Source organism: Talaromyces marneffei, chromosome 2 (assembly GCF_009556855.1).
Source record: "Talaromyces marneffei chromosome 2, complete sequence".
NCBI lineage: Eukaryota > Fungi > Ascomycota > Eurotiomycetes > Eurotiales > Trichocomaceae > Talaromyces > Talaromyces marneffei.
The window spans coordinates 2,903,669-2,927,742 of NC_072349.1; the positions used below are offsets into that span (position 1 = coordinate 2,903,669).

Sequence of the window (24,074 nt, forward strand, 5' to 3'; positions counted from 1 at the left end):
GGTCTACGAATCTACGGAGTATGTATAATAATACATAGTACAATTTGGGACGTTGTAGGGGGTACAGACCAGGTCCTTTTCGTGGACACAAAGAAGGTTGCGGAAGATAGCATCGTTAGCACAAAGGAAGTCGCTAGACATAATCTGTGCTTTTATGCCGAGAAAAGGATGCCATCCAACCATATCACCGGGCTGGCTGACAGTCTTCCTTTCGCTGTCTGATCAAACGCCATCGGGATCATATCTGCTGGGTGCCGTATTGCCGTAGAATTCCAAAGATCAGGATAGATGAGGATGGAGGCATCCGAAGGTCTTCCGAGACGCTAGTTAGTTGCACTGACTATTTGTAATACAGTGGTAGCCCTGGACTGTCAAACTTCTAGAAAAAACTTGCAGTATTCGTCAAAGATGTAACAATTATTATCCTCGTCTCAAAACTGCAAAGCGCAAACCAGAACCAAACTGAAAGCTAACCCTAAAGGGTAATTATTCAGGTATCAAATTACAGCAAATACCGGAAATATTACAAGATGCCCTCTATTAAACCAATCACAAGCCGCGTAATAGAAAATCAACTACATCATTCGCGTATTAATTACACGATAGAATGTTCCCATCACCTTTTCGGGCTCCATCTCCCTTGAGGTCCCCGTTGCCTCCCTTCGCTCTCTCAAGAGAATGTATATCTGCCATGGCTGTTCACCATATTATCCCTTCTGTCTGTGTGACATAAACATTTCAATAAGAACCTGTGCTAATCCACTACCCTACACTGATTACTCGACGATCACGTCAATCCTCGCACAAGCTTAATCAAGCTTAATTCTCGCATCCGCCACCGATAGTATCATACGAGCGTCACGATAGTGAGATATCGACGGGGTACAAAGCATGTTCACCCCCGTCCACACAACCCTAGGGGCCCTCCTGCTCTTCAGCGGCTCCTTTGGGCTACTCCTACACAACGGACGCGTCTTTGGCATTTCGTCTATTTTACGCACCTGTTTATTGGATCCGGGTTTGCTGTTTCGCGGCCGTCGCGACAAACAGAAACAGAATGAGCCCACTGAGGAAGTCCAAGAAGATGAGAATTTTCCTACGTTGGCGGGTCTGATTACGAGTCCATTGCTGGTCAAGCTGCTGGTTCCTTCATTGCTTCCTTCGTATCCTGAGATGGGGTCTACGACGACGGCGTGGGTCTCGGCAGCCGCGACGCTTGGATTAGGCGTTTTGACGGGTTGGGGGACCAAGGTAAATTTTTTGCCATTCATTCATTCATTCCCGCTGGCCCGTTTTGAATACTAACGTGATTTAAGAATGACCAAGGCTGCACATCCGGTCACATGCTCTGCGGCCTCTCTCGTCTCTCAGCACGCTCCCTGATCGCCACCGCCATCTTCTTTACCACGGCTGTCGTCACGGCCAATTTGTCCCCTCTATTGACGGGCATAGACCTCATCCCGGCTTGCGGCAATGGCGCCACTCCGTGCTATTACCCTACTTACCCTTCTGGGTACGAATTGGCTGTCATGACGACAAGCTGCATCTCAGCGTTGTTCACCACTTTCGTCCTTGGCCCGAAAGTTCTGACGCGTTCGTACAAGTCGAGACGCGTATTCGCGTATCTTGCTGGTGTCCAGTTTGGACTTGGTTTGTTATTTTCCGGCATGGCGGACTCGAAGAAAGTCATCCGGTTCTTTGCCTTGTTTGGCGGCGCTGTCGACAAATTCGATCCATCGTTGGCACTCATCATTCTTTTTGGAATTGGTCCCTCCCTGTATGGGTACTTGACTGCTGAACCGGGCAAAAATGCAGAGAAACCACCAACTTTGGCGGAGAAATGGTCTCTGCCAAAGCTCACGGTTGCCGATATCAATTGGCGGTTCATTGTTGGAGCGGTTATTTTTGGTGTGGCTTGGGGTTCGAGTGGAACATGTCCTGGACCTGCCATTCTGAGATCCGTCCTTCAACCGGTTTGGGGCGTTCTTTGGATGAGTGGATACTTCTTGGGAGGTGTTGTAGGATAATTGCTGTCGTGTTCAGACTTGATCTTCGTGTAAATAATGTTTTCTTTTTTCCCCCTAGACCTCTACAGAGGCATTGTGTGACTTTATGCACATGGTCTATATTCATTCAATGCTACAGACTATTAGCCCGCTTCTATGAGTAGGTAGATATATCTATATACACAAAAATAAAAAAAAATGCAATACATGCAGATCTGAAAGGAATAAAAAGAGGAATATCTTACAATTCAGTTTTCCGAGTGGACATCTTCTCGGTGGTGCCCTGTGCATGATCATCAAAGTATCCCTCCAAATCCATCCATTCCGCCGCAAATGCTGTGACCAGCATACTCCAGTCTTCGACAGTTGGAAGATCGAGATGCTCGCCGTCATCGTTGATAGTGTGCCAGACTTCCGGAAAACCGTGTCTTCCAGGCGTGTCAATAATGTGAAGAATCTCTACTCCGCGACGCAGAAAGGGGAGGTGATCGTCTTGAATAGTGGTCCAAGCCTTGAGAAGATGCTCGCCTTTCTCAGCGTCAGCCAGCCATTGTGGTTCATCTGCTGTTTGTTCAGACTTCGAGTCAAAGTTGGGCGATGATTTGAGCTGTTTTAAGGACCGAAGTCGTCTTTCCAAGTCCGCCATGCTCTGATATGCCCAGTGGGTAGTTGGAAAATAAGACTGGATTAAAGGATCCTTTGACCCCAATAAATCAAGTAGCAAAAACAGTGATATAGAAGACAATGGCGTCCTGAATATCGACATTGGTGAATAGGCTGTTTCTCCCCACGTCTCCGCAAGTGACCGCGACCCATATAATGAGTCTGAGTTCGTCCATGTTTTGAAGGCCTCCTCTCCATCGAGGAAGATTACTTGAATCCCTGTATATGCATCAAAGCCCGCCTCCATCGCATCGCCCTCCGTCTCCATTTGCTTCCATTTCCTAGTTAAAGCTGCATCAATACTCCGCACAGCATGCATAATCATCGCGCATGGTGCCGCGCTATCAATTGCCCCAATAAACCCCTTTGGTTCATATTTACTATCGTAATGCGCGACCAGAGTCAACCTGCCCACATCCCCCTTCGATGCCCACGGCGGATCTCGCGAGGCTATAAAATTCACAAAGGGGACTTCCTTGTTACCGCTCACGGGCGTTTTGGCAGTCGAGTTTTGTAACTCGATTGTCCAGTCCGGTAATGTGGTCTTGAAGAAGTCGTTGAAATGATTCAGGACGGCGGTCGAGCCGGGGGTGCCTGGTACGCGTGTCCGGAGTATAGGGGCCAAGAGTTTTCCTTTGTAGATATCAAAGTCGTTTCCTGGTCGTGGGAGTTTTCGAAGGGTTTCCTCTGACAGTTTTTGATATGCTAGAACGAATTGAACCAGGCACAGTAGAGAGATAAGGAGGCGCCATACTGAATGGCTGGCCGCGATTGCCATGGGGAATAAGATGCCCTTGGCTGTGGATAAATGAACAGAAACAGCCTTGGAACTAGCACATCATGAAAATTAACCGCATATAAGTATCCTGGCCGCGGACATACAACACACCCAAACTGACGAGAGAAGATGATAGTTGTCTTCTGTAACACTTGAAGATGCGGCATGAGTGCCAAGACCGTCGGCTCCATGTAGAGATGGCCCTCGCACTCCGATTCGCTGCTGTCCTCAACCTTCTCCAAGCTTTTATTTTGACGACATCAATCATGATCAATGAACCTCAAAAGTTATATATTTTTTTTTTCATCAAATTGCATTCAGTTCCAGTATGAAATCCTCTCAATCGCTCGTCGCGCAGCTCCGCTGCGTCGTCCTTTCGCCTCCAGTCCCGCGATGCGCCGTTCGACACAATATCCGGAATAGATTTGGTATTCGCAACTATTCTACGATCAAGAAACCAGCTCCATCAAAACTAGTTCCTTCCAAGGCGACGTCTCTGAAACAAGCTGCCCCTAAAGTCAACGCTCCTCCAAGGAAACCTGTCAAAGCCGTGGCAGCAAAACCATATACACCCTCCCAGACTTGGAAACCGACTGCTCAAAAGGGTGTGTTGCAATTGATATCTTACAGTATTGTAGAAGCTGACTGAGTGAATTAGCTGCGCCGGAAAATGTCCTCATATATCATGCTGGAACTGGCAAGATAGTCTTTCTCGGCATGCTGCGTACGGCAACCATATTCGTCGCGGGCGTGTCTTCCATGATCATTGCACCGGCCTTTTTTGCGGATGAATTTCCCTCATATCTCGCACCGCTGAGTATGTCGACGACTTACTTGTATATGCCTGTATAAGAGGTACTAACTCTAATGTAGTTGTCATCGGCGGCGCACTCCCCCTCATATTCGTCGCATACACTACAGCCCCCTTCGTAAACAACATCTACATCCACCTCCCCATCTTCGCTCGCAAATCGCGCGAAGCAGCACTAGAATACGTCAAGAATCTCCCATCGAGCGCTACACTATCAATTCGAACCATGAAAATCACCACAATCCCACGCACGACAGAGGTGCGTATATCAGATCTTGTGCCTGATAAAGCGCTCTTGCGACCTGTTTCGTTCAGAAATACGTATTCGATGGGTTGGGGGACGTTGAAACAGTTTTATGCGTCGCCTACGAGTAAGAATGCGCGCGCGACGCCGAAGTTTTATCCCGAGTTGTGGGATCATATATATACAAGGATACGGAGCCAACGGGCCAAGTGATTGTTTGTATTCTACGTGATGTATTTTATATGTGTATATTATTGATACCTCTCCAGAATTGGAAACTATCCCCTTCTCAGCGTTACAGCATGGCGATTGTATGAAGTTGCAATATGGAGGAAGAGAAGTGATAACTCGGCCTCGTTATTGCTGTCTCCTATCAGCAAATCGATCCTTGGATGACAAGGGTCATTGTATGAAAGTTCAAAATCGAGTAAACACTTCAGAGGAGATTCTGCTTGGTCTACAAACACAACGGTCTCGCCAGTGAAGATGTCCTTGTTACAATCTCAAGTGGCAACAACTTCAGTACTCTACGATGTCAACAGTCCATCCCAAATCACCTGAAATATCTTCACTCCTGCTAGGTACATTAACACAGCACTCTCAGTAAGGTAAAGCAAACGGCTCTTAGCGCCCTGTGCCCTTGCCCTATCTCTCGCCTTTCACCAAACACTGAGAGAAATTTTCACATGCTATCCAGTAGCACGCTGTCAATCTGTTTATCTTGCCATCGTCATCCTGTTTGTACTGTGCCCTGGTGGAGGTGATTTCTCCCTTCTCACAACAAACACCTCTTTGTCTCTTCTTCTTTTCCACTCAAAACTCCTCCAACCTTCGACGGTCTTACCATCGCTTCCCATTTCCTGCCCAGCATATTTCGAAAAGTCATCTGTTCCTGAATCGAAGTAAGTTTTCCTCGCTTCTCTTCTTCTCTTTCTCTCTTCATCTTTTTCTCTCTCTGCTGTTTTATCCTCGTTTCTCTGTCTTCGATTTCTTTTCATTTCGAGGGGCGTTTTGCTTTGTCTGACAACCTCAAATTTCTCCAGATTCTTGACTACAACTCTATTCTCATCTACTCGTCTCTCCACCTCTCACAAATCCAAAGTCACTTCAAGTTTCAGCCTTCTCAAGGCAAGTTTCTCTCTTCGACCATCCATCCCACCACAGCCCTCTTTCGACAGGGTGACACCTATCCCATCATCATACTCAAAACTAACCTGAATATCTGCCCCTCAGAAGATCCCCCGAAACAAGCCACTCAACAAGCGAAAATGGCTGCCAAAGACAAAGGCGAAACAGCTCTAAACATGACTCCTGCCGAACTCAAATTAATCGCCTTGGGAACCCGTTTCTCTGAGGGGGGAAAGGTAAGCAAGCTATCATCCCCACCCCAAAATTATATTCCCATCATTTCGATACCTGGGGACTCTTCATACTAACATTTTCAACTACAGATCAACTATGAGCAAGTGGCGAAATACGGGGGTTATACCAAGGGTTCCGCGCAGGTCATGTATCGCAAGGCGCTTCGCAAGCTCACCGACGCCTTCCCCATTGAAGAAGACCGTACTTCTGCTTTTGACAACGCCGCAAATGACCCTGCCACCCCATCAGCCAAGGCGAAAACTCCAAACACCCCTAAAAGCCGTACCAGCGGCAGAAAGCGCAAGGATGTTGTCACCCCTCAGACCCCATTGACTCCTGGCAATGACATTGTCTACGAAATCGGAGATATCGAACTGGATACCCCTACCAAAAAGCCCAAAAAGGCCACCGGCAAGCAGGCTACATCGTACGTGTTTCCCTCTTATTTCATAACGGTTCCATTTAATCCAGTAACTTACTTTGATTAACACATTTTGTAACTAGCCCCCTCCTTACCTCGAAAACCGACTATAATGACGCTTTCTTGAAGGATGAGCCTTTGTTTGAGCCTGTTTTCAAGATGGAGTAAACCCTGATCAATGATGACTCGGTGGCCCTTTTAATCACAAGTGTAAGTCCCGTTACGGGCGTTGTTACAAATTTGTTTTCGAGGTTGTTTCCTGACAAGCCTAATACTATAGGGTTTGCATCTCGTCGATATACCATCAGGAGCATCCCCCGCCATTCTCAGATCTGTCAATTTTCAATTTCGAGAGCATCATACCAAAAAAACTCTATCAGGAAAAAAAAAAAAGTAAAAGCATGGATCCCCCTTAATTTGGAATGGCCCTTTGGACAAGCATGTCAGATTAGACAATCTCAACAACTTGGCTCTTTCTCAGAGGAGTGTTTTGTTTGTTTCACAACCTTTCATCATGTTGTTTCGATGGGGGAGGCTCGTCTCTTGCCTGCGGTTCGTCTATTCATTAATCGCTTAGCTTAGCTTAGATAGCTTAATCAGATTGGATGGTTGATGTTTCTTAAGTATGTCGGTAAAGAGACTAGAAGATTAGACTGCTGCTTTCACCGGTATAGTTGGGTATACGAGATAAACCATATACCATTTCGGCATCCCCCCTTTTCTGTTTCCTAAGCTAGTGACTGGCTGGATTTGAGCCATTGAGGCATTCTACAATAAGCCTTGTGGGTTAAAAAGACAAAAGATAGATTCCTAAATCTATGGATTATATATATACATGCATTGAAAGTCAACGGACATGACAGATAGATCTGAACAAAAACACCGAAAATAACCCGTGACAATTCAACCCATATAATCGACCATCAAACACGTGCGAAGATCCAGATATAAAGAAAGAAAGAAAGAAAGAAAGGACCCGGGATATATAATTCACATGGTTGACTTACAACGTCTCAATAGCCTTGCGAAGAATCTCCAGTCCTCGATCGGATACATCGACATTGTCGCCCTCGCGGAGCATCCAGGCTACATCACTCCACCACCCGAGTCCGACGAGACCACCGCCTTTACGACGTTCAAGACTCTCCGTCAATCGGCTCGTGTGCTCCCATTGTTTTGCAGCGTTCTCTGCATTCTCAATCACTTTGTTGGGGATACCGCACATCGAAGCACAGTGCATACCGAAACTTCCTTCGGCTACGCCATCTTCTAGTTTGTAGAGGAAGGTGACGCGTCGTTCTTCGTCGTCGACGTGGATGCGCATTCGTTTCGGGGATATTTCGGGGTGGTTCTCGAATTCGGCTGCAAGAGAATGATAATGGGTTGCAAAGAAGCCGAGTGATCCGACATGGGTTGCGATGTGATGCAATACGGCTTGAGCGACGGCTACACCGTCGTATGAGCTGGTACCACGACCGAGCTCGTCGAGAATCACCAATGATTTAGGTGTTGCTTCGGAAAGAATCTTCTTCGTTTCAGACAGCTCAACAAAGAAGGTTGATTGAGCTGCAAAGATGTTGTCGTTTGCACCGAGTCGAGACATGATTCGGTCGACGGGAGTGAGACGAGCGCTCTGACATGGTATGTAGCAGCCAACCTGAGCCATAATGACAGCAACACAGGTCTATTGTTGTTAGCAGGAGCCAGAGAGAAACGAGGAATATTGAATACGTACCATACGAAGAATTGTGGATTTACCGGCTGCATTTGCGCCAGTCAACAGATTGATACTGGCCTTATCACCCCCAAGCTGCACGTCGTTGGGAATAAAGTCTGTCACATTCTGCAACATACATGGGTGTCGGAGCTCTTCAAATTCAAGCACACTCCGCTCACTATCCACAAACTCAGGTCTACAGCTTGGTTGTCCAAGAGACGACGAAGCTTTGGCCAGACTAATCAGACAGTCCAATTGTGCTACAATTCTAATTGACTTCAACCAAGTCTCATAGTCCTCATCGAAACGTGCATAGAATCGGCCCGCGACTTCCTTCACGATTTGACTGTGGGTCTCTTGTGCCTCCTGAAGCTTGCGGATTAGTGCTCGCAGTTCAGGGAAATAGTAACGTTTGACTTGTTTCGTTGCCGACATCTGATCCCAAGTCTTGGGAATATTCTTGACCTTGATTGGGACCTCGAGTTGGTAGATCTCTTTGCCATTATCCCTGTAACAGATGGCGGTCGATCCAAGATCACGACGAGCCTGCTTAAGAAGATTTTCCAGATCGCGATGTATCTGTTCAATGGTCGCTTGGGAAGCATCAAAGTCCTCCTCAATTCCTTGTTCGGGAACGAGTATGCCATTCTCCTTAGCTTTGAGTCGATCAAAGGCAGTCTTCCAGTATTCAAGTGGCGACACCAAGTCTGGCATAGACGAGACAAGCTTGCCAATAAGTCCTTCGCCAGATCCAAGGTCTTTCAACAAGCCCATAGTATATTCGATCTGCTCAAAGCCTTCAAGAACACGTAGAAAATCTTGTCCCTTGCAAGCACCAGCGTGGATACGAGATATCAGTCGTTCCAAATCTGGCATCTTCGTTAGTTGGGACGAGAATTGGTCACGGATAGTCGAATCAGCATTCAAGGCATCGACCGCATCAAAGCGAGCGTTAATCTTGTCAATATCCACCAATGGATGGCAAACCCATTGCTTGAACATGCGCTTGCCGAACGGGGTGATGCAGCGGTTAAGAAGCTGAAACAAGGTTCCCTCAGAACCACCATCGAATGAGTTGGCAAATATTTCCAGATTGATCAGAGTTTGGCCATCTAGAACTAAGCTCGTAGCCTTGCGGATTGGATCATACCATGTAAAGTTGCCAATGGAAATCAGATCACGATCAAGCTTGAGGACCCTGAGATACTGAACCAATGCACCAAATGCCGACATGGCATTTTCTTTTTCGCGAGCCTCACGCAAAACTTGAGGCCAGGCATTGATATTATCACTGTCTGGGGAAACGAAGTAGTCCGAAGCATCCAGTTCTCGCACCGCAATATCGGCTTCCCAGAACTCCTTGCCTGGTTTGAGATGATTCCAAAGGGTTGTAGGACCTGTGTTGTTCTTCAGAATACGCATCGCTTTCTGGCTGACAGCAGATTTCTCCAACAACAACTCCTGAGGTCGCGTCTGGGCGACGAAGGTCTCAAACTTGGTCATGTCCGCATCATCTTTGAACTCGGAGAGGTAGAATTGACCAGTGGCGGTATCGACGAATGCAATACCAAAGGCCGGCAGTCCATCGAGTATAATCTCTTTGATAGCAACACAGTATGTTGACATGTCATCTTGAAGCATAGAGCCTTCAACTAGTGTTCCAGCGGTAAGAACACACGCCAATTCTCGCTTGATAATCTTGTCTTCCTTGCCAACTTTAGCCTTTTTATCGTCGCGCTCACGCATCTCCTTGCCCAATGCAGACTCTGATTGATCAACCCGTGCAATCTTGTAACCTTTGGCCACGAATTGATTTGCCCAGTGGTCTAGACTCATCTCAGGTACCCCGACCATACGCATGTTCACTCGATCGGTAAGTTTTAGATCGAACAGCTGATGCCCGATGGTAGCATCGTTCTCGTATAGCTCATAGAACTTGCCCTTCTTGAAGAAGACAATAGTGTCCCAGAATTTCTGCTTGATCTCCCAGTACTGTTTCTCAAATGGTGAGAATTTACTCCACGCCAAAGGTGGAATATAAATGTTACGAGGGTCGTAGTCAGGATGGCCAGGTGGGTTTTTGTCCATGTCCATGATATTAGCCAGCCACGGATATCTTTTCTCCGGCTCGGTTTCATGTGCCTTTTCTTTGCGCTTTGTTGTTCCGTTTGATGAGGGTTCTCGTTGTTGTCGCTCTTGTCGGGGTTCTGTGTTTTCTGGATCATATGTCCATTTCTGTGCAGTACCTCCTGCTGTCGCTTCAGGAATGTCCAAGTCAAAATCCGCATCCGCCGGGCGGACGGGCTCTTCGGTCGAGGATTTACTGCGTTGCGCAGGTCTCGCGGCCGCTTTCTTTCTCTTTTTGTTTGGGCGAGCATCTTCTTCCGATTCATCCACAATGAAATCATCCATTTCTATACGGTCAGCTATGGCATCCCAAAAAGACCGAGTAACGTACCGTCTTCAGACATATGAGCATCTTTTCCATCATCCTGAAACTCATCTTCACTTTCAATGGCTGGCCTACGTCTCTTTCGAGACGGCTGGGGTCGGAATATTTCTTCGTCATCGTCCACCCCTTCGCTATCGGATTCCATATAGTTTACCTTCTTCTTCGTCTATTAATTTGTAAGCACTTGCGGCCGGAAGGCATTAAGGTATACATACCCTCCTCGACGGGGTTAAGGATTGATCGTCTTGTGCATTTTTGCTGACCTATACACACCACATCACTTGTCAATATATATCCGAAGACACAACTTCTCATCGTTGCAAAGTACCTTCGGGGTAGCCGAGTCATCCTCATCCGGCTCAATCACATCACTACTCGGCGCCGGCGTCAAGTTTTGTGCAGGCTTCTTCTTGATAGACGACTTGGTATCGGCGGCGCGTTGTGCCGGGGATGACGCAGGTTCTGCCGGCGGTGGTGCTTTGCGCGGTGCTGTCGAAGGAGTAGCCGGAGAAGATTTTTGGAAGAATCCCAAGATTGACCGCTGGTTCTTCATGTTCTGCGTGCTGGAAGTCGAACGCTTCAAAGCAGGTGTTGATGCGGCAGGAGGTGAGGAAGCGGCGCCGCTTCCTTTGGCCATTGTCGATTGCTGAAGACCGAATCAGTCAAAGGATGACTATGTCGATGAATAACTGGTAGATTTAGAGAATTAGCATTATAGTTGAAGCCCTCAGGAATAAGATTGTGTAGACATAGAAGTCTGGAGGGGTGGCGTGGACAGGGCAGGGAGTAAGCAAGGAAGAAGGAGCTACCCGGTCAACGCGTTGGACGCGTTGAGTGGTTTTGGTAGCGCGGTTCCCGCTCCACCCCTAACTACCGTATCTGCCCTAGAATTAATTGGCTGAGGATCTGTATCTGCAGGATCAATGGATCAATGAATACTTAATACACAGTAAGTCCTTAAGTCCTTCGGTCTACAAAAGAATGAGAGCGGGTATTACTTTTATAATACACTAATCTCCCATATCTTACAAATTCGGTGACATCAACATCCATCTAATAATACAAAAATCTATCTTATACACAAGGCACCCACGATTCGGCGCTTTATTTCGAAGTTCTGTCCGGAGGGTTATTGTTATGGAACTTCCTCAGTTTGAAAGGGGTCTCCGGCATTTCCTTCATCGTGTTATGGATGTTTATCTCGCCTGCAGCCTTTTTCTCCTTGAACTCTGCCCACCCTGGAACGTCCAAGCCCCGCTTCTCAAACTCTTCGTCGTCAATAAGCTCAATCAGCTTGAGCTTCCACTTTCCGATCTTGACAATCAGAAGATTGTTATCAATCAAGAAATCGGAGTTCTTTCCTGGAACCCAGGTCTTGATAGGGGTGAAACTCAATGCGTCTGACATCTCCCCCGAGTCTCCAGGTCGGCTACCAATGGACACTCCCTTGCCAACAATAAGACGGTGGCCCTCACTATTAGACGAGACCAGGCCAGCATTGTAGAGAACTTTGGCCAGAGGCTGTTCGAGCGCAAGGGACCGAGGAAGTAAAACACGGTTGCTTTCCATGTTCTTATAGTTCAATGGCTTGGCATATGGGTTTCCTGCTCCCCTGTTCATAAAGCTATATGTAGGGTTACTGGCCAGGTTTGCAGGTATATTGGGAGGTTGTGTTGGTGGTGGGGTTGGTTCCGAGGTGGATGAACGAGGTCGAAAGAGTTGTCGGTGCTGAGTCGCTGCGGCCTCCGCCTCTATCGGGCCGTGGACAATGTCAACGAACTCCTTGGCGAGTGCATGCTGTGCAATTCTCTTCGAAGGATCTTGGGTCGACTCTGCCATGATCTCGGCAATTTTCTCGAGAGGCAAGAAAGTAAACATCTTGAGGTATTTTTCCACTACATCATCAGGTGTTCGTACAAAGTACTATCATCCGTTAGCTGGATTGGCACACATTGGTAGGAGACTGATATACCTGGTAGAGCTCGAACGTTGAAGTCATATCCTTGTCTAGCCACACTGCATTGCCAGCTGATTTTCCGATCTTCTCACCCGAAGAAGTAGTCAAAAGTGGTGTGGTAAGTCCAACTGGCTTGTCCACATCGTCTTCGACTGGCCTTCGGTCAATTTCTATAGCGGTATTCTTGGCCACATGTTTCACGGCGTCCATGCCAAAGAGAATATTGCCAAATTGATCGGCGCCACCGACCTGAACCTGAACACCTTTTTTGAACAACTCCCACCAATCCCATGCCTGCATAAGAGGATAGGAGAATTCCGCAAAAGACATGCCGCTACCCTCCAAGCGAGTTTTGACCCTATTCATAGAGTAAGTGTCTGTTTTGAGTATACAGAGGTGATCCCTGAAGAGCCATATACGTACGTGTCTCGTCCTAACATAGGACCTAGTCTCATGTGCATACCCAAATCTCGCAGCACTTCCACGAAAGGCGTCTTGTTCCACCAGACATTATTGTTCGTGAGAGCTCGTTTCCACGCCCATTCCTTTACGTAGCCATAACGTCGACCATAATCCTCAATACTGGCGCTGATTCTTTTCAGTTGCATGTGCATGGCGGCCATGTTCGCCACCCGGACACTTCGATGTTCAGTGGCTCGGGGCCCAAGTCTGCCTGTAGGATCACCGAATCTTGCAGTCGCGCCTCCTAACTGTATAATTGTGTTAGCCACAGCCAACGACAAACAGAAAGCTCTTGTAAACGTACTATAAAGTGAACGGGATAACCCCAATTGAAGGCCCACGCCAGAACCATAATCGGAAGCATATGTCCAACATGTAGAGACGGTGCTGTCGGGTCCACACCGGTGTATAGACCCGTTCTCTTATCCGTGAAGACTTTATCGAGGAGTTCTCTTCCCCTAAATTCTCAAACCAAGTTAGCCTTTGATTATCATCACAGTTTGCCAAATGCAGAGCATCTAGCACTCCGTTCACAAAGCATCTTGCACTAGGAACTGACCCGACAACCTGATTCACAAGTTCACGCTCTTCAAGATGATCGAGGAAAGCCTTCCGTTTTCCCGCCCTGATTTCTTCCGCAAACCCTTTCCATTGCTGCTCGGCCTCCAATTTGCGGCGTATATTTTGCTGCGTAATATCTCTTTTTTGTGAAATCGCCGATTCAATGTTAGACGAGGCGATGACTCTTGGTCTCTGTGACAAGGTGTGGAGGGAATGCCGTCCGGCGCATGCGCATACCGAGCCTGGGAGTCGTGTGACTGAGACATCTTGGAGAAGATGCACTCGGCGGGTAGTCGCTCGTCTCATGATATGTAATTTCTGGCCTTCTCAAGGCTCAGATGCCAACAGGAGGAGAAATCGAGCTGTTGGTAAGCTTGATGCGCAATCCGCCAGGCACCCTAAGCTAACCTTCAGAGGAACAAAATAATTTCTGGAGTCATACTAGAATAATATGCGCTATGACAAATAAGGTTAGCGTCATCTGAAGGTCCGATTTTGAATTTTCTCACAGGCCAGCCTCATATCATTTATATACCATGCATAGTCTTGATTTTTTTGACAGTACAATAAGCCAAGGCACAACTTGTTGCAATTACAAGGTTACAATTTACAAGGATGGTCTACTGCTACTCTTGGACAGATCCATTGTGATTTACTTCATTGGGAGAATTCCCGAGCATGTCATTGATACAGCAACATTCACATTAAAACTATAACTATAAAAACGACGAGCGCGATGAGAACGCCTCTTCCATAATTCGTAAGCGTCGTATTGGCTTATAATCTCCGACAAGGCATTGACGAGACAGTTAGGCCGGGTGAGATCATAGAAGGTAGAAACCTGTCATGTGTATTAGTATCACATGTCACCAAAGAAGACTTTGCATATCGAAAGAGAGATTGAATCAAGATCAGAAGGAAGGCAACGGAAAATATCCACACGGCTTTGCGCTTTCAGAACAGGTCTGTGATTTACATCCGAAATGTTTCATCCTAAGATTCAGGGGAGGCAAAAGACAGCTTGAACGTACCTTGTATAAATTACTGACGAAAGTCATAACATAACCTGTTTCAAGTTAGTCCGGCATGGTAGGGATTCCTCGCTCGTTCAAGAAGGCTCATTAAACCGAGTTCAAACGAGCCTCGTCCAACCATTCATCAACCGCCCACACAATATCTGACCCGACACCACCAAGTAATGATTATTTGGATCAGAGATGCCTTCATCGCGTCCGTTGATTAACAAGGTTGGTTGTGCCGAACGCCTATTTCATCCCCCCATCCTCTTCCGTTCTGCAATCCTTGGGCTTCCAAAGGAAGAGAATCAGCAGCCCAGTGAAGAGGACGAGGTAAATCAAATAGAACACACTAGGCTTTCATCATCTAATTGAAGAAGAAAATTAGCTGATTTGAAATGTCTCCGTGGAGATTGTAAGTGTGTGGCTTACCTGTTCAAAACTTGGAAGGATGGAGGAGGAAAGAGAAAAATTGACAGTGGTGGGAAATTTTTATAGTTAGCGCAGAGAGTACACGCTAGTGCGGATTGGGGTCGAAGCTAAGAAATTACTCTCATAACTTCATCCTGCAACTTCCGATTTTGTTTTACTTCACAATTGAACTGCCAATTGATCTTGTGTATAGTGCATTGCCATGTATTATACTTCATATTGATTTTGTTTGCTGCAAATTCTGTTTCGATTTCTATTTAACCGTTTCCAATCGTGCTCCCGGCGATGCTCGCAGCTTCCGTTCGCCGAAGCTCATATGCTCTGCGAACCTCATCTCGACTAAGCTACCTTGAGATTTGGAATTTCGCTCAGCAAAGAGGTCTTGGTCGGGCACAGTCAGTTTTACCACTGGTCGGACGGAGGAATAATCATCATGAGTCCTTGAAACCGTTACAGCAGACTAAGGATATCGAGAGCATTACCACCCCACTTGAGCGCTATAAGAACGCAGGTTAGAAGGACATGACAATTGAGCAGAATTCTGAATCGACTAATGCTAATAATGAGTTTCCTGTAGTTGAGTTTCCGAATGCAACACATACTTTTCCATCCTTATTGAAAAATGCCAGCCCGGGGGACACCGTTGTCCTTCATGGATATTTGGGAAACCGAGCAGACATATCGAAGAAGCTATCGTTTGTAAGATTGACGGATCCGACAATGAGACAAAATATACAAATCATCTCCTCTGCGAAAAATGAAGTTCATCAACAACTAAAGTCTCTTCCCAGCAATAGCCCTGTTGCGATCCAGGGGACAGTCCAGGCGAAGAAAGGAAGTGGTGAGGGTGAACGCGAAGCTCCAGATGTTGAGAAGATTGATAGTCTTGAAATCAGCCTAACGAATATTTGGCTTCTAAACGAGTTCTCCAAGGACATAATCATGACATCCGAGACTGTCTTTCCTGCGGAACAAAGGCACTTGCAGCTACGATCAGATCGTGGCCTTCGCGAAGCCCTCAGATTTCGCTCGGAAGCACGCAAGGTGTGCAGAGAAGAGCTTGAAAATATGTCTCCGCCATTTATAGAGATAGAGACACCATTGTTGTTCAAGTCTACACCTGAAGGGGCACGAGAATTTATAGTTCCCACCCGCCGCAAAGGCCTGGCGTACGCTTTGCCTCAAAGTCCTCAGCAATATAAGCAGATTCTCATGGCAAGCGGTATACCTCGATATTATCAGTTCGCGCGCTGTTTTAGGGATGAGGATCTCAGGGCTGACCGACAGCCAGAGTTCACGCAGGTGCGTTGTATCTTCATTGTGAATAAATTCTCAAACACAAAAGCTGACAATACGAAACTAGCTTGATTTGGAGATGTCATTTGCTACCGGCGAAGATGTCATGAAGTCCATTGAAAAAGTGGTCCGGAAACTTTGGTCAAGTCTACTCAATATTGATCTCGGCACACAACCGTTTACAAGAATGCCCTACCAGGAAGCAATGGGTCGGTTCGGCTCCGATAAACCTGACACCCGTCTTGGAATGGAGATTGTCCGACTTGATTATATGCTACCAGTGGATCTCGTGCAAAAGATCACGCCTCTCACAGATCCTATTGTCGAAGGTTTCAAGCTAGAGAGTGAAGACAATGATCCATCGAAAACATTAGAGCTCGTCACCCGCTTCCTTGACTCGCCAGCTGGCGTTGAGTTCAATAAGAATCCAGATGGTGGTCCTGGAATATTTGTATACGATGCCAAGAAACCCCTTCGTGGTCTCATGCCGTTTGGCTTTGAGGCTGCAGAGCGAGTGGAAGAGCTCTTAGAACCTGACCACGGTGACCTCATCGTTTTGCAGGCGCGCAAAAACGCTCCTTTCTCAGGGGGATCAACGCCTTTAGGAGACCTTCGGAAAGCTCTCCATTCGGAGGCTGTCAAGGCAGGTGTCAAGGAGGCACCGAAAGGCTTCAACTTCCTATGGGTTGTGGATTTTCCACTCTTCTCACCAATTGATGAGAACGAACCGGGTCAAGGTGGCACAGCGGGTCTCGCATCTACACATCACCCTTTCACTGCACCGAAATCAGCAGCTGATGTTGATCTAATGGTGGCCGACCCTGCTGCAGTCGTTGCCGATCATTACGACCTAATAGTCAATGGTGTTGAACTGGGAGGTGGCAGCCGACGTATTCATGATGCTCGTGTACAGGAGATTGTGTTCAGGGATATTCTCAAGATGCCAGCCTCGCGCCTAACCGAGTTCTCGCATCTACTAGAAGCACTCAAAGCCGGATGTCCACCCCATGCAGGCATTGCACTTGGATTTGATAGGTTGATTGCTATCATGCTAGGCAAGGAATCTGTCCGTGATGTTATTGCATTCCCAAAGTCGGGCAAGGGAGAGGATGTTATGGTGGGCTCCCCGAGTGAATTGTCCGAAGATGTTTTGGACACCTATCATCTCCGTCTAAGGCAATGACCGGTCCTGGATTTCTTGAAAGTAGAATAAGTTAGTTCTATGACTGTATATTTTATGTACTATATTCTATGAAAATACCCATTTCTTTATCATACCCGGATCTTCCGAACAGGCTTGACACGAGCCGTTTATCCAACATCTACGTGTACGATATCCTCCTAACATTAGATACTCATGATAATGTGTCACAGGGTTCGAAAATACTGTGACACGGGTGTTTGCTTCGGTCTCTCTGGCCTAGAAATATCGGAGAAATCCTATCATATACATCGGAAGGCTGAAGGATATTTCACGGAGGGTAATTGAAACTCTGCACCAGAGGGCCTCCTGGAAAAAATTGCGAGCTGATTCAGGCCGTATAAGGAGAAAGAATTATTTATTTATATGAAGAAAGGTGTCAATAATCATTAATGGATCATTAAGTTTACGTTTTTGAAGGAATGGGAATAGGTTTCCAGTACGTTTCATTAGCAATCAAAATACTATCCACTACCTCAATTCTAGCTTCATTTTCAAAATTGATACTCAATTCAAACTTATCAAGCAAACAACCCGAAAGATTCCCTTCTCGCCAACCTAAGCAACCCTACAAGCCGTATTTGGGCAATATCCATGGTTGCAAGCAAAACTGCACAATCCCAAATACGAATTGTCCTCATTGTACAACGGCAAACCAACCGTACCTGTGACTGGTGGCGTGGGTACAGGTGCACCGTAAGCGGTACAAGTACATGGTCCGGGGGGGCAGTAGCCGAAGTTGCAGCAGAAACTGCAGAGGCCGACATAGTTTCCTGGTCCGGTACCAGCGATGCATGTACCTGATGTTGAGGTGCTCGTTGAAGTTGTGGTGGTCTTGGTAGTTATGATGGTCGTGGTCGTGGTAGCTGGGACCGGGGGGGCTGTAACCACTGGAGGTGCAGTTCCTAGACTTGGAGTGGCAGCGCAGGTGGCGACATGTAGACCTTGTACGAGCGAAGCAAGACCAGCAGGTCCTAGGGGATCACTGAATCCAGCTGGGAGAGTTCCAACTATCATTCCAAAAGAAAAAGGTGTCAGTTTGGTTCACAAGAAGTGTAAGATAGCACAGAAAACGAACCGTAAGCGTTGAAGTTATACAATCCACAAACACATCCATTAATGATCTGCTTCAAACTTGTTCCCTGGAAGACAGTCGCACCATTTCGAGTCACGGAAAAGGTCTGTGAGCCCAATCCCATGGGAACCTGGAACGCATTCGCACCAGCTGAAGCCTGGAAGGTCTGCGAATTACCTCCAGAAGTCACAGTGACCTGCGCAGGAGCAGTGAGCAACGAAACCACGAAGACGGAGTCTTGCATGGTCTCGTATCCATTAGGGCGGCCAAGGAAGTAGTTTCCACTGGAATTACTGGCTGAGGGATTCATGCAGGTATCTGTAGCATCACAGTTGACGTTCTTGAGGGTAGGTCTGTACCAGTAGACGAGCTCGTCGTTGGTGATGTAGTTGTCGACTGTTGTAGCACCGGCTTTGAAGGCTGCGATGAAGGGTTTTGCCATATCTAGCCAGCCGTCGTGTGGCCTGGTTGACATATCATTAGCAACTTCTATTACCCTCTGATGAAGAGATGATACTCACATATCATTGACCCATTTGGAAGCTCCATCGTCAGTGTGGGGAGAGCTAAGAGGTCCGATATAATGAGATTCGCCATAGTCGTTCCAGGTGACGATTTCAATGAAGCGAGGACCCAATTTCAGGAGTTCTTGCCAGCGATTGTACCATAGAAGATCAGATGGGAAGACCCAGTTCTTGCTGTACGAGACTTCGGGACCAAAGTGAGTTGAAAACCAGGGCGAGGCAGCTGTTCATATCAGCATCGGTCTTGGGCATACAAATGAAGCCATACTTACGTGCAATATAGGCCTTTCCAGCAAGAGCCGAAATATAGTCATTATCACCTTGTTCCACACTCACAGTTGCACCAGAGGTTGGTGCCTTGTTGTTTCCATTACTTGGCCATCCCATCCAATTCAACAATCCATCAACATTGGACATATCCGTACCATACGAAGGATGGAAATTGGGTGCAAAGAACAACTCAACGCCAGCCGCAGAACGCATAGCTCCGATATTGACGCCATCTCCGGCAAAAGACGAAACAAAGACTTTGCCATCGACCTTGAGCTGACCAGGTAGACCCGCGTATTGGGCAATCTTCTGGCCGATGGCGGTGGCTTGGCCGGTATTCCACCAGTTGAAGTCGAAGGAGATAAAGACTTTCATGCCGTTTCTTGCGGCGGAGTCATAGGCAAAGCCGAGTTGTTGGTCGGTGTAGGGGTCTACACCGATGTTGAGGGCGAATGCATCGATGCCGTACGATTTGGCTCGTTGCATGTCGGCGTCATAGTCGGCTGAGCTGCTGCGGTCACTGGTGATGCCAATCTGTCAATTGCCAGTCAGTATTGTTCTTCCAAAGACAATCTCCGTTTTGATAGTATGGGAGATCGACGCACCATGAAGTGAGCAAAGACAAGTCGATCAGTTGACTGTCTCTCGCTCAAGGAGCGTTCCTGGCCAGGATATCCCTGAACCAGGGCACTCATAGCGGACAATGCCGCAAGAAAAAGACCCTTTACAATCATTGTGATCCAAAAACCTCAAACTAGGATGAGTTGATCCCTGATACTGTGGCACATGAAGTAGAGACCTGAGGGCCGACTCACCCATTTATAGTCAACATTTCATCCGATTCCTGGATGTCTCTTATCTTCATTGTTCTATTCATGGTGGCAAAACCATCATGACTTGCTGACAATGTAACTGTGATATGCCCATGTTGGTTTCTATATCCAACATCCTGTAAAACAAAATGATCGCCTGGTCGACTGCCATGACCCCCGATTGGATCCATGGCCGAGCATATGGAGGCATGAAACAGAAGCGAGCCAATTTCCACGACGGTCTAGTGGTCATAGGCCCAAGCCTCGAGGAGACAATGGAATTCCTCCGTGAGCACCAGCAGTCATCAATTGATCTTTCGTCAAGTGATAATGATTCTTGGCGACGCAGAATAAATTGAGGGAAAATCCAACATTGCAACCCTAACATGCAGTTCAAGAATTGGCGCGAAAATTGTGGCTAAAGTGCCGGGATAGAGCTAATTATGCACCTTAATCGAGCCTCGGGGTAAACTAAACATGTTTCTGGTGGTTACCAATTGCTTTGTTGGTGTTGGTGTTTGTCTTATTTTTAGATATCCACTAGATAGATAGATATATAACGTTGGCGATCTATCCCGCCGCCTCTCGATATACTATAGTGTACATATATGACTGCTACCTAGGTATCGTGGCCTGCTATGGCACATGTCAAGCAATCCCGAGCATTTAAAGCCTTGACAAACAAATATCGAATCTTCAAAGCTATTTCAGTAATTCCTCATCTCAATTTTATGTCGCCAGACCATAGCGATGACTTGCGAAGTAACAAAGAAGCAAAACAACAAAGGGGTCCGGCTTCAACGGAAGATGAATGGAGTTAGGGCAAACCATCGAGTAAGCCACGTTACATCCTGTCAACAACCACATGAACGGGTGTGCGACAGGGAAATGCACCGAAAATAGAAAATGGTCAGAACTCCGCATGGGGTAGCCAAATGGGCCTATGATTGACAGAGTCGATAGTTATCTGGAATTTGGCGCGTCAGGTGATACGTAGCATCAGTTTCCCAGTCAGCATTCACTCCGCATCAGAGCAGGGTTGCTTTCGATATTTCGAGAGCTACGATAATTTTAAGCTTTATCTATATATCATTTGATATAAATGTCTCCAGTGATTGAAATATCCTGCAGCATGAGATTGCATCGTGGAATGCATGCATTGATCGACCCTGTTCAACATAAAAATTTCCATTCTTCCTCCATGACCAGATGACATAAAACACCCGGTATCCGTACGTTAAGTTACAAATAATAAACCGTTACACTCCTCGTAAAAATAACTAGCTAACTCGATCAACCAATCTTCGCATTCGAAAAGTCCATTTCTGAATACAACCACAGGTCAGCAGTCAAACCCCGAAATACGGGAAGAAAAAATAAAAATAAAAACAAAACGAAACAAAACAAAGAACGAATAATCCGAGTAGGTCAGACCCCCGGATCATTGGACTGTACTAACCTGGATGTTCCTCCTGAAACTTCTTAAACAAATCCATCTTCCTCTGCTCATCACTCGTCGGCTTCCCCATCTCCTTCTGCCTCTGATCAAACATCATCTTCTCCACCATTGCCCTCGTCTCACCATCCAAGTCGCTCAGCGATGAATTCTCCGGCGTGATCTTTGTGATGTCGATTTTGGGTGCGCTGGTCACGATGTGAGGCCACCATTCCATCTTGTTGACTTTGTCGAGGTGGATGGTCACTTGTTTGCCTGTGGGGGTGGTTTCAAGCATCCATGTGGAATCATCTGCTTGGATTGGATGAGGGAAGTCGCCCTATCTTTCCGTAAGTACGTACCTTCAACACGAGGACCAGGCTGATGTGCGGTCCTCTTACCTCAATAATAGGTGCCTGCCCTTTCAAAGCAACCTTGATCTTCGTCTTTGTGAGAACAACATCCAAATCCCTCCCCTTGATTGTACCCGGCACGGGGATTGAGACTTCTGCTTCGCCGATAGTCTGTGTCCATTTGTAGGGTAATAGTGCCTGTTCAGCCTCTTCCTTTGCCTTACGCTCCTTCTCTTCTTGTTCTCGCTGGGCAGTCTCCTCGCGGGTAGGGCCAGTGGGTTCTTCGATGTCGTCCATGTTTAAATTGAGTGGTCTCGGGTATGGGAGAGGTGACGTCGAATTGGAGTAGTAGCTATCGTGAGTATGGTATCAGCTACTAAGCGGGGTATGAAGCTGGATGTGGATGTTTCTGTTCTCGATCTGGGAGCACCGTGAGGGTTATACGTGGTTGCTCTGCTGGTATTGGAGGTGGTATATTGTTTCAAGCAAGCTGTTTTGGTGAAAATAATATTCAATGACGATTCCAAGAGCTTCTGGCAGAAGATGGAAGAATCGCCCCGCAATCGCCTCAAGTAGATCTCATTCCCCACATGAGCACCAACCCTAACCCTGACAAGTAAATCTGGCTACAAGTTACGATCGATGCTACGTATTGCACTGCACCTTTGTATATACAATAGACGAGATTAGGCGCCGTCAGTAATGCTTTAAGAGACAATGACAGACAGTCCGAACTCGAGTCGACAGGTCCCTTCACGATGCACAGCAGGTAAATTTGAATAGTGTTTCATTTTATCGTCTTTGTTTTCTCTCGTACAACAATTCGATAAACGTCCATGACGAAGCACGTACTTTTCAAGTGACAAGAAAAAGAACCGTGCAATCTAACAAAAACGCCTTGTTTCATGGAAGGAAAATGGAAATAATCGTTCCCCATCTTTTGTCTCTCCAAGCTCCCATCCCGCACGATTCCACATAACTCGTTGGGATGGACTTTGACTTTCGGGTCGCATTATGAAAAGGGAAAAGGAGGAAAGGGGCAAAGAAGATTTTTGGAGTCCCGTAAATCCCGACTGGTATCGCATTGTGTGAAAATTTTTGGTTTTAAAAATTGTATCTTCTTTAATTACATGACAACACCGGAGTTGGAGGCGATACGCTAGAGGCAAGGAAGTTAGTCGATGGACAACATAGTGCTGAATCAAGGTGGTGTAGACTTACAGGCCAGAGCTCAGCAGCTTCCTTTCCAACGGGACCAGTGATGGCAGAACCCTTCATTTCACCCTTGGCGTTGACAATCTAGAAATCATTAGTCTTGTTTCTCTAATCTCAGTAGTGACACGGAGAAGGACGATTCGATAACGAAGCTCAACACGTTCCCCGAAACCAATTTCTCAAACGTATCCGGCGTCGAAGCAAATCATCCTTCCCCCAGTCGGAGAACCACTTACAACACCAGCATTGTCCTCAAAGTAGAGGAAAATACCATCGGGTCGTCGCCAGGGCTTGCTCTGACGGACAACAACAGCGGGCATAACCTTCTTTCTCAATTCGGGCTTTCCCTTCTTAACAGTGGCCATAACCATGTCGCCAACACCAGCGGCGGGGAGACGGTTGAGACGGGCACCGGCACCAGCGACGGAGATGATGTACAAGTTGCGGGCTCCGGAGTTGTCGCAGCAGTTCATCACGGCGCCGCTATATATATGTTAGTTCACTATCATTTAATGCCGTCATGTTTCGATGGTTTTTTTTTTTCCGTCGTAGGAGAAAATTGGGTTTGACGGAATTTCGAGGGTTCACGTACACAGGCAGACCGAGAGTCATCTTAAGCTTGTTGCCAGCGGCACCACGACTATACACAAATTTCGTTAGCTTCATGGTCGAAAAATTTCTTGCAAGTTCCCTGTCTCTTCATCATTTCATCCACACGCAAATCTCGAGCTGAGAATATGTTGTTCTCGATTGGCAGCGAATAGAGAGAAAAATCGATTGTCGTCGTAGTCGTCCATCTCCAAAAGCGTTTCAACAAGATTTTTCGAGCCCATCCACCCCAAACCAACACGTAGAAAAATTCCAGAACAATAAAAATCGTGAACTCACCCTCTTTTCGACATTTTGGCGGTATGTCAAGTTAACTGTTGTAAATTGACTGGACGGGAAAGACACAGGTCAAAAGAGAGAGAAAGGTCGTCTAGGTGCGAGTCGAAGGTATTCACACAACCA

General features: G+C 46.8%; 11 protein-coding genes across 11 annotated transcripts; 4 read left to right on the top strand and 7 right to left on the bottom strand.

The window, feature by feature from the left end:
- Positions 1-891: 891 nt before the first annotated feature.
- Positions 892-2,027, top strand: EYB26_003406 (uncharacterized protein; the record flags this gene model as incomplete). The annotated part of the gene is made up of 2 exons (XM_054262707.1): positions 892-1,251; positions 1,317-2,027. The coding sequence occupies 2 exons, from the start codon at positions 892-894 to the stop codon at positions 2,025-2,027; spliced, it is 1,071 nt and encodes a 356-aa protein (XP_054118682.1).
- A 220-nt stretch (positions 2,028-2,247) lies between these two features.
- EYB26_003407 (uncharacterized protein) lies at positions 2,248-3,638 on the bottom strand (the record flags this gene model as incomplete). Its single annotated transcript, XM_054262708.1, has 2 exons — positions 2,248-3,499; positions 3,559-3,638. 2 exons carry the CDS (start codon positions 3,636-3,638, stop codon positions 2,248-2,250), a joined length of 1,332 nt encoding a protein of 443 aa, XP_054118683.1.
- Positions 3,639-3,775: 137 nt separating this feature from the next.
- On the top strand, positions 3,776-4,715 carry EYB26_003408 (uncharacterized protein; the record flags this gene model as incomplete). The annotated part of the gene is made up of 3 exons (XM_054262709.1): positions 3,776-4,052; positions 4,106-4,264; positions 4,321-4,715. The coding sequence occupies 3 exons, from the start codon at positions 3,776-3,778 to the stop codon at positions 4,713-4,715; spliced, it is 831 nt and encodes a 276-aa protein (XP_054118684.1).
- A 1,055-nt stretch (positions 4,716-5,770) lies between these two features.
- EYB26_003409 (uncharacterized protein) lies at positions 5,771-6,453 on the top strand (the record flags this gene model as incomplete). The annotated part of the gene is made up of 3 exons (XM_054262710.1): positions 5,771-5,866; positions 5,954-6,291; positions 6,369-6,453. The coding sequence occupies 3 exons, from the start codon at positions 5,771-5,773 to the stop codon at positions 6,451-6,453; spliced, it is 519 nt and encodes a 172-aa protein (XP_054118685.1).
- An 835-nt stretch (positions 6,454-7,288) lies between these two features.
- Positions 7,289-11,091, bottom strand: EYB26_003410 (uncharacterized protein; the record flags this gene model as incomplete). The annotated part of the gene is made up of 5 exons (XM_054262711.1): positions 7,289-7,969; positions 8,021-10,416; positions 10,461-10,620; positions 10,670-10,717; positions 10,783-11,091. 5 exons carry the CDS (start codon positions 11,089-11,091, stop codon positions 7,289-7,291), a joined length of 3,594 nt encoding a protein of 1,197 aa, XP_054118686.1.
- A 467-nt stretch (positions 11,092-11,558) lies between these two features.
- On the bottom strand, positions 11,559-13,700 carry EYB26_003411 (uncharacterized protein; the record flags this gene model as incomplete). Its single annotated transcript, XM_054262712.1, has 6 exons — positions 11,559-12,377; positions 12,427-12,769; positions 12,835-13,121; positions 13,178-13,331; positions 13,433-13,573; positions 13,672-13,700. 6 exons carry the CDS (start codon positions 13,698-13,700, stop codon positions 11,559-11,561), a joined length of 1,773 nt encoding a protein of 590 aa, XP_054118687.1.
- Positions 13,701-14,086: 386 nt separating this feature from the next.
- EYB26_003412 (uncharacterized protein) lies at positions 14,087-14,492 on the bottom strand (the record flags this gene model as incomplete). The annotated part of the gene is made up of 2 exons (XM_054262713.1): positions 14,087-14,275; positions 14,466-14,492. 2 exons carry the CDS (start codon positions 14,490-14,492, stop codon positions 14,087-14,089), a joined length of 216 nt encoding a protein of 71 aa, XP_054118688.1.
- Positions 14,493-15,167: 675 nt separating this feature from the next.
- Positions 15,168-17,361, top strand: EYB26_003413 (uncharacterized protein; the record flags this gene model as incomplete). The annotated part of the gene is made up of 3 exons (XM_054262714.1): positions 15,168-15,393; positions 15,460-16,184; positions 16,246-17,361. 3 exons carry the CDS (start codon positions 15,168-15,170, stop codon positions 17,359-17,361), a joined length of 2,067 nt encoding a protein of 688 aa, XP_054118689.1.
- A 576-nt stretch (positions 17,362-17,937) lies between these two features.
- On the bottom strand, positions 17,938-19,982 carry EYB26_003414 (uncharacterized protein; the record flags this gene model as incomplete). The annotated part of the gene is made up of 5 exons (XM_054262715.1): positions 17,938-18,389; positions 18,458-18,918; positions 18,976-19,201; positions 19,251-19,782; positions 19,854-19,982. The coding sequence occupies 5 exons, from the start codon at positions 19,980-19,982 to the stop codon at positions 17,938-17,940; spliced, it is 1,800 nt and encodes a 599-aa protein (XP_054118690.1).
- Positions 19,983-21,353: 1,371 nt separating this feature from the next.
- On the bottom strand, positions 21,354-22,145 carry EYB26_003415 (uncharacterized protein; the record flags this gene model as incomplete). Its single annotated transcript, XM_054262716.1, has 3 exons — positions 21,354-21,385; positions 21,520-21,835; positions 21,897-22,145. The coding sequence occupies 3 exons, from the start codon at positions 22,143-22,145 to the stop codon at positions 21,354-21,356; spliced, it is 597 nt and encodes a 198-aa protein (XP_054118691.1).
- Positions 22,146-22,974: 829 nt separating this feature from the next.
- EYB26_003416 (uncharacterized protein) lies at positions 22,975-23,965 on the bottom strand (the record flags this gene model as incomplete). The annotated part of the gene is made up of 5 exons (XM_054262717.1): positions 22,975-23,007; positions 23,070-23,147; positions 23,300-23,546; positions 23,656-23,703; positions 23,952-23,965. The coding sequence occupies 5 exons, from the start codon at positions 23,963-23,965 to the stop codon at positions 22,975-22,977; spliced, it is 420 nt and encodes a 139-aa protein (XP_054118692.1).
- Between the last annotated feature and the right edge of the window lie 109 nt (positions 23,966-24,074).